This window comes from Bidens hawaiensis, unplaced genomic scaffold, assembly GCF_021521415.1.
Source record: "Bidens hawaiensis isolate Kalapana, Puna unplaced genomic scaffold, B.hawaiensis_p1.1 tig00008580_1, whole genome shotgun sequence".
Taxonomy (NCBI): domain Eukaryota; kingdom Viridiplantae; phylum Streptophyta; class Magnoliopsida; order Asterales; family Asteraceae; genus Bidens; species Bidens hawaiensis.
This window is the reverse complement of record NW_027491619.1, coordinates 884,545-893,284: the sequence shown is the minus strand read 5'-3', so window position 1 is coordinate 893,284 and position 8,740 is coordinate 884,545. Positions and strand designations below refer to the sequence as shown.

General features: G+C 35.4%; 2 protein-coding genes across 3 annotated transcripts; one reads left to right on the top strand and one right to left on the bottom strand.

The window, feature by feature from the left end:
* Positions 1–4,303: 4,303 nt before the first annotated feature.
* LOC143529597 (zinc finger BED domain-containing protein DAYSLEEPER-like) lies at positions 4,304–5,770 on the top strand. The gene is made up of 3 exons (XM_077025358.1): positions 4,304–4,619; positions 4,687–4,877; positions 5,729–5,770. The coding sequence occupies exons 1-3, from the start codon at positions 4,304–4,306 to the stop codon at positions 5,768–5,770; spliced, it is 549 nt and encodes a 182-aa protein (XP_076881473.1).
* A 46-nt stretch (positions 5,771–5,816) lies between these two features.
* On the bottom strand, positions 5,817–7,036 carry LOC143529581 (large ribosomal subunit protein eL29z-like). 2 transcript variants are annotated; one of them, XM_077025344.1, is made up of 3 exons: positions 6,947–7,036; positions 6,758–6,863; positions 5,817–5,991 (listed from the first exon to the last, which is right to left on the bottom strand). In XM_077025344.1, the coding sequence occupies exons 2-3, from the start codon at positions 6,857–6,859 to the stop codon at positions 5,911–5,913; spliced, it is 183 nt and encodes a 60-aa protein (XP_076881459.1). In that variant the 5' UTR covers positions 6,860–6,863; positions 6,947–7,036; the 3' UTR covers positions 5,817–5,910. The 2 variants fall into 2 exon arrangements, with proteins under 2 accessions (XP_076881459.1, XP_076881460.1); XM_077025345.1 differs by having other exon boundaries at positions 6,758–6,859; positions 6,947–7,030.
* Positions 7,037–8,740: the final 1,704 nt, after the last annotated feature.

Sequence of the window (8,740 nt, the reverse complement as noted above, 5' to 3'; positions counted from 1 at the left end):
CATCCCATTGAGTGTGATAAAAATGAAACCACCCCTCCCCTTAGGTGACCCGGGGCACCGCGTGATGGGTGCTCCATCACGCGTGATGCCATTTTGTACACCGCCGCCGCTCGTCAATCAAGCTTGATGGAGGTCATCTGCGTGATGGCCATCACGCGTGGTGATGGGTGAAAACCAAGAAATATATCTATATCCGTTGGGGGGGGAGATGACTGTTGAGGGTTGGGAAAATAAAAAAAAAAACACATTTTACCTATATAAATAACTACAATATATCTTCAAAACATACACAAATCCAACTCAAAATCTTCTACTACACACACCATTTTTAACATATCAAATGGAGGGTTCTAAGAAACGTGGGTCGGGTTCAAAGAAAACCCAAACCCGACCAAAGGTTCGACAAAATCTTGGCGAACCGACGAGATTTCGCTTACAAGACGAACCCGACACAAACCAACCTTACTATCCCAACCTTTTCAACCGTCCCAAAACCAACAACAACCTTCCCAACAACAACGTTATTATCAACAGTCCCAAAACCAATCGTATCAAAACCAACCTTTTATTCCCCCTTTTTCTACCCAAAATTACCCAAATAATGCTTTTCAAACTTTTGGATCTCAACCGTCTCAAATGTTTGGATCTCAACCGTCTCAAATGTCCGTCGATCCTCTAGACGATAACGAGGTTATACATCAATTTGCAAGTGCTTTTCGTCACGAAGTGCAAACTTTGGATGAAGATAATTCCGCGGATGAGGAGCCGCATCAAAGAGGTAATCGGCGTTGGTTGGCCGATAAGGAGGTTGCCTTGACCAAGGCTTATTTACATTGCTCCGAATCAAAAAACACTCAAACCAACAAAGAAAAAAAGCGTTTTGGAAACGTGTTAAAGAACATTTCTCGAAATGATTGGCAAGTGGGGAGATTTGAATAAAAAAATGTCAAAATTTAATGTTTGTTACGTCCAAGAGATAACTATTTTAGTTTATTTATTATATAATCTATTACATTATTTTTATAATTTGATATATATATTTTTCTAAATGTTTTGTAGTCCCGAACTCCATAAAGCGTAGCGAGCGAGACGACTATCATAAAGAACGCTTTGGTCGAATATGTCCAAGCTTACAAATGTAGGGATTTTCCCCACTTGGAAGCGTGGGAGATTGCGAGACATCACGCGAAGTGGGAATCGATTTTGTTGGTCGATTTGAACGGACCAACGGCTCCAAGGAAGAAAGGATCTTCTTCAAAAAGATCAAAAACTTCCGAGTCCGGGGACTACACAACGTCTACCGGCGGCTTATCATGCAACATGCCAAACATGAACTTGAACAAGGAACCCGAAGACAATCCCGACGAAGACATACCCACACCCACACGGCCGAATCGCAAGAAAAGTGGGGAACCGTCAAGACTTGGAAAGGAAGCGGTAGCCGAAAACTTCGTCGAATACAAGTCGGCTAAGATGGAGGAAATGGCCGAGACGAAGGAGTGAAGGAAAGAGGCTCATATTTTAAAAATGAAACGTGAGGAGACGTATATCAACCATTTGAATAAAAAACAAAAAAACGCCGATCTAACTTTTCTCCTACAACCGCACGAACATCTTGATGAACCCTTTAAATCGCTCCTACTTCAACGCAAACGCGAGATATGCGACAAGGGGGGTTGGGAAGGGCCGTAGGTAGTTTTTTTTGTCGTTTTTTTTAATTTAGTTATTATTTAATGTAATGTTTTTTTTAGTTAATGTAATATTGTTTTCTTTTTATTTAAATTAGTATTTATTAAAAAAAACCATAACACACCATCACACCACACCACCACCCCTAGTAAAAAACCATCACGTGATGGATTTTGGGTTGGTGATGTGACACCATATAATTGGGTGGGGTGTGTGATGAGTGATGTCACCACATCCACCACCCCTCCCCCCCCCCCTAGGGATGGCAAAAAAACCCAAACCCGATGGGGAAAACCGAAACCCGCCCCGAACGGGGCGGGTTCGGGGACACTTAATCGGGGACGGGTCCGGGTTCGGGTTTTCCCCGTTTAAGTTAATCGGGTTCGGGGCGGGTATGGTATAGCCTGTACCCGCCCCGTATACCCGCCCCGTATACCCGTTTAAAACCCGTTTAATTAAATATAATTTTTATATTTATATATAATATATTATTTATTATTTATTTTCCCAATATACCCGTTTAAAAATTAAAACCTTTTTCCTACTTTCCCAATCCATTTGGCCATTTACCCTAACCCTAGAACAACCTCCCGCCCGACTCGCCAATCGCCATTCTGCACAGCCCGTTCCGGCGTTCCCCATTCTGATATTGTGTACGTGATATGCGATATTCTTATCATAAAATCAGTTTGTGAATGTGATATTGTGTACGTGATATGCTTTTCTAATGTGTTATTATTATTATTATGCTTGTTTATTCCTGTCTGCTCATGTATGTGCGCTAAACTATGCAATTTAGTTGGGTGATTTTTGATATCGTTCTTCATTTGAAGTCACCATTAATGTAATGAAACATTAGATTTTGTTTTTAGTTTTCCATTGAGTAGTAGTTTGCAGCTGTTTTTATTTATTGCAATATCCATCATGATAAATGTTTACTCATGAACTATTGTTTGGGTATTAAAGTTTGTAGTTACTTGGATGTTTTTGTAGCATATCCGATGCTAAGAACATTTTCATTTTCATAATTATTCGTAGGATTTATGGAAGGACACACACAACAACCACAAACATCTCCGGGTGATAACTCACAAGCCGATAGCAATAACTGTATGAACCAATCTTCACCAAATACAAGCAATGAAGGTCCATCACACACAACCACAGGAGAGCAAACCCAAACCCCAACCCAAAATGATGATAGCAACATGGGTTCTAGGAAGCGAAAACTTACGTCAATTGTATGGAACCACTTCGAGAAGATGACGATCAATGGTGAAGACAAGGCGGAGTGCCACTATTGCAAGAGAAAATTAGGAGCTAAGAGTGAGAATGGAACAAGCCACTTACTTGATCATTATAACAAATTTTGTCCAAAACGAAACCAAGGAGATATACGTCAACAAGTATTGGGGATGGGACAAAAAACAACCGACGGACAAACAAATCTAACTTGTTTAAACTTTGATCCCGACAAGTCAAGGAAAGATCTAGCCGAGATGGTTATTGTTCATGAATATCCTCTTGTGATTGTTGAACATCATAAATTTAGAAAGTTTGTGACCGGACTACAACCTTTATTTAAGGTTCCATCACGAAATACCTTAAAGAGTGATATTTTGAAGATTTATGACTTTCAAAAAGAAAAGACAATGGGGTATGTTTCATTAATTATTTGGTTTTAATATAATTAGTTATTACTTAATTGCCTTTTAATTTATATCTTTGATTTATTAAAGGATCTTGGAGAAAAATCAAAGCCGGATTGCAATTACCACGGATATGTGGACATCAGGTAATCAAAAGAAAGGTTTCATGTCAATTACCGCACATCTAATTGACGAGAAATGGGAAATGCAAAGCCGAATAATGAGGTATACTTCAAAATTTGTTTTATTAATTGCCACTTTAATATGTTGAATGTTTTATCAAATGTACTTTTACTAGGTTTATTTATGTACCTTCTCCACATACTGCTGAAGTTCTTGCTGAGGTGTTATATCAATCAATGTGTGATTGGAATATTGATAGAAAGATATCAACAGTAACAGTTGATAATTGCAGCACTAATGATTTAATGATTCACTATTTATTGGATAAGTTGTCTTTAAGCTCTTTGATTCTAGGTGGGGAGTTGTTTCATATGCGATGTTGTGCGCACATATTGAACTTAATAGTTCAAGATGGTTTATCTGTCATTGGTGAAGGAATCGAAAGAATTAGAGAGAGTGTTGTTTTTTGGACGGGAACACAAAAAAGAGTAGAAAAGTTTGAGGAAGCTGCTCGTCATTTAACAATAGATTGTTCAAAAAAGTTACCTCTTGATTGCAAAACACGTTGGAATTCGACATATCTAATGTTGAAAGTCGCTATTCTTTACAAGGAAGTTTTCAAACGTTTAAAGTAAAGAGAAACCCAATATAAAACTTTGCCAACTGAAAGAGATTGGGAATTAGGTTCAAGCATTTGTGATAAGTTGAGTTTGTTTTATGAGCTGACTTTGATGTTCTCGGGTACTAAATATCCGACAGCGAATGTCTTTTTTCCATCAATATGTGAAATTAAATCTTCTTTGGGTATATGGAAAGAAGATCGAGACCCTATGATCAAGATGATGGCAGAGAAGATGATTGTTAAGTTTGATAAATATTGGTCGGTTATTCATGGGGTAATGGGAGTAGCAGCAGTTTTGGATCCTCGTTACAAATTGAAAGCAATGGAGTTTGCTTTTCCAAAGATATATGGTTCTGAAAAGTCGGAGAGTGCGATAATAAAACTTAAGGAGCTTGTATATAGGTTGTTTCAAGATTATGAAAGTTACAGTCAAGGAACTTCACGGGATGATGGTGTGAGATCAAGTCAAAACAATGCGGGGGGTGGAAGATTTTTCAACGAATACTTCACATTCGTTGAAGAGGATAATCATTCGGGTATGACTTATTATTTACATTAATTTAACTTTATTCATTAATTGTATTAACTTTATTTATATATTAGGTGTCACAACGGAGCTTGATTTGTATCTACAAGAGAAAGTTTGGATAAAAGAAACTGAGATTGACCTTTTAGCTTGGTGGAAAACAAATGGTGTCAAGTACCCAAGGTTGCAAAAGATTGCTCGAGATATATTGGCGATTCCAATATCTACCGTTGCTTCCGAGTCCGCTTTTAGTACAAGTGGTAGATTGGTAAGTCCACATCGTAGCCGTCTTCATCCAAAAACATTGGAAGCGTTAATGTGCGCCCAAAGTTGGTTGTTGAATGAAATCAAAGGTAAACAAACATTTTATTTTTTATTTTTAACTTAGCTACTATATAAACTTTTGACTTTTGTGATATGAATATAGCAACTTGTTCAGAAGAATCCGAGGCATATTGCCAAACTATTGAATATGATTGTGACGATGGTATTGAGGTAATACATATATATATGGTTTATCGTTTACATTTTAATATGGTTTAACATTGATTCTTATATAGTTTCCAATTAATATGTTAATGTTTGATTATCATAGCAATCCGGCGTGACAAGTGTTTGAATGGTTGAATGGGTGCGGTATGGACGTGTAAGAAGGATCAATCATGAAGTTAATTTCCGTTGTGATGGGAGAAATAAACATTTTTATGTATTAATAATGTCTTTTGTATGTGTAATGTGTTTGGATATTGAACTTTTTGTGTATTAATATTGTATTGTAATTTTGTATCATTTTCTTACAATCGGGTTTTAAACGGTGAACCCGACGGTTAAATGGGGATCCCCACGGGGAATTTAGCCCGTTTAAAAACCATTTATGCTAGACGGGTTCCCCGAATACCCGCGGTTTTCCCCGAATCCCCGATGGGGATTCCCCGTTTAGTCCCCGCGGGTTTTTAGACGGTTTTGGTAATGAGTTTTATAAACCGGGGCGGGTATGGGATTGGCATTCCCCGCCCCGAAACCGCCCCGTTGCCATCCCTACCCCCCCCTAGTAGATAAAAGGTAACTATTGGGAACACTGATTACTCATACTTGATCAATATTATCTTTGTAATATAGTTGCATCAAAAGAAAAGTAGGGCATTAGACATACATAACTAGAAGCAAAAGCCAAAAGGAATATTATCATTGATAATAGCTTAGAAAACACAAATGATAAGCATAACATCAAATATAGATTCAAAACAAGATTCAAAAGCTCAAAAAAACCGAAACATCATAATAAGCAAACACTAAAACATCTATTCTTCTTGAGCAGAATCACCACTCTGCTTGTTGTGCTTCCTGGCATACCTCTGATTCCTCAAGAACTTGGGATCCATCTGCAACGAAAACATATCTTTAATAGACTCAACACCATCCAGGTATTCAATAAAATGCTTCAAAATTATGAACGTTTACTGAACCAAAATTAAGATTTGTAAGCAAAAGAATAACCACCGAAGCAAATTTAAGATTCAGAAGCAATAAAAATGATCAACTGATGTAAACCTTCAACATAGAAAGTAGATCAGAATGTCTAAAATTAATATAAATGAACAATTGCAGAAAAAAACAAAAAAAAATAGTATTTACAACCGTGTCACAAAGTGCTTAATTAGCTTAACGTAAAGCTCTTGGTGAGCTACTCGCAATCAGATCGATAACACACTCAAAACAAAGCTTGAGCCTCAAATAAAGCCCGTTTAATTACCAGTTCCAAACGCAAACTCAAAATTTGTATAGAAACATAAAGCCCGTTTCATTTTTAAATTTTTACTCTTTTGTATATCTATGTATTTAATTTCACAAGAAGCCAAGCTTTGGCTAGTAAAGTGTCTTTCAAACTATACAAATGCATATAATAAATTAATTAATAAATAATAAACAAGCCAAGCTTGAGCTTAAAACTTGTGAAAACAACTTATAAACCAAGCTCGAAACAAGTCAAGCTAAAGGCTAATCGATCTCATCAGCTGATTTACACGTATTAAATTAAAAGTATAGTAATCGTTAATAAGCTAAAGCAATAAATGAAAACTCAATATGATTTCGTTGAACATAATAAACCCTAATCAACATGAATAGTAATAATAAGAAGAAGCTTACGCCTTTGGTGGAAGTGTGACGGTGCTTCCTGGGCTTCTTGATGCCGTTGCGGTGAGCCTTGTAGCTCTGGTTATGCGCCGTGTGGTTCTTAGACTTCGCCATCTATCTAACAAGTTAACACACCAATTACAGATCCAGATCGATTAATCACTTTACAGATCAGTAGAAAATATTATTCAAATGGTGTACCTGTTTGGCTGCTGCTTGTTTGAGAGAGATTAGGGTTTCACGGAATACAGAAATGAAGATATTGTGTTTTCGTCTCTCTTTAAAACCCCCCCCAATTTGGTTGTTACATGAATTGGGCCTGGCCCAATACCAAAACCATTTTCTGGTGGAACTCGGGAAATATATAATAACACTAGACGAGTGTCCGCGCGATGCAGCGTGTCTTTGAACGCGGAATCTATTAATCACGTAACAATTATGAGTGTTCATGGATCAGTTTAAAACCTTGAAACCGTTTAAACTGGTCATCGGTTTGGTTTCTCGGCTTGGTTGCTTACTTTCGGTCTTTTTTCTTTACTTCCTTTATCATTTCAAGCATCATATTTTGACTTAGCTGGAATTGATGATACGGTTATATTAATAATCATTTTAAGCAAATTTTATTATCAAAGCTTAAACTCTTAAACCAAACCAGAACCAGACCGTTAATAATAGTTTGGTTTCAATTTTTAATGGTTTAGTTTTCGTTTAAAAACAAAACCGGCATTGAACACCCTTGCGTAACATATTAACTTTTTCAACTGAAAAAATTATAATAATATTATATACAAATTAAAGAGAATAAAATACTCGTTTTTATGGTGCAATATTTTTACAAAAATATTAACGTATGAAAAACTTATTGTCGTTTAAAAATCATGGGTGAGAAGTTGGTTTAAAGTTGAAACTAAAAACATGGTATGGTTAAAGATGAGGGGGCAAACTTGTAAGTTGAGAGAATTGTGTTTAAAAGACAAGTTTACCCTTAATTACACATGCACTTCATGCTTTAAGTGTTGTAAATTACTTAAAAATGGGTGTCTTAATTTGCCCTTGTTTGATGTATTATATATAGTATAGACTAGGTTAGCTACCCGTGTAGTACACAGGCTAGAATAAATAAATTTATTTAAACAATAACATAATGTGACATACAAAAAAATTTGTTCAACAGATATAAAGATATATTATATAGTATAATAAATTACACACTATACAATATAGAAATAGAAAATTTATAAATCTCTAAATATTTCTTGATACACAATATGTGTAGTTTTATTTGTAAATTTACTTGTTTTTTCAAAACTTGGTAGTTTCACATTGTTTCTGATTTTAATTATAGACAATGCAACAAATAAATGGTCATGAGTTAAAACAAATTGTCTAAAAAACAAACCAACAATCTACAATGATTGACTTTCGCTTTTGTTAATCTTCATTCCAAACAAAAATTAAGTGAAAATTTCGTTCTTTAACATTAGTACTTTTATCTAAAGGTATAGGATTTAAAAAAAATAAATAAAATTGTGAGTTCCAATATTATTTTCGGATTTGATTTCGTCTTCTATAGCACAATTATCATATTGTATTTTCACATGTAGCTTAATTTCATTGCATAGACCAATTTTCTAGTTAATATTTTAATCAGCATCAATTCAACATCAGCTTTTAGAACTAATCTATGACTTAACAACCTTATATTTTGAGGTCATTTAAAAAGTCAAGAAACTAATACTTTCTTGTAACGTATCATTTTATATCTGATAGATACCATATGAAGAATATAAGGATATACAAAGTCAATTCATCATCTGATTAACAGTGTGCTAACGTTTAACATTTGTATTCTAAAGGTAAGAAGTTGTCTTTACCGCATGAAAAACCAAAACATGTAGTATAGTGTTAATATTTTTGTGGATTTTTAAGATGATGAATTTAACATAAATGATGGGTTGATTAAATAACAAATTAAAAAAATGTTGTAAATGGCTA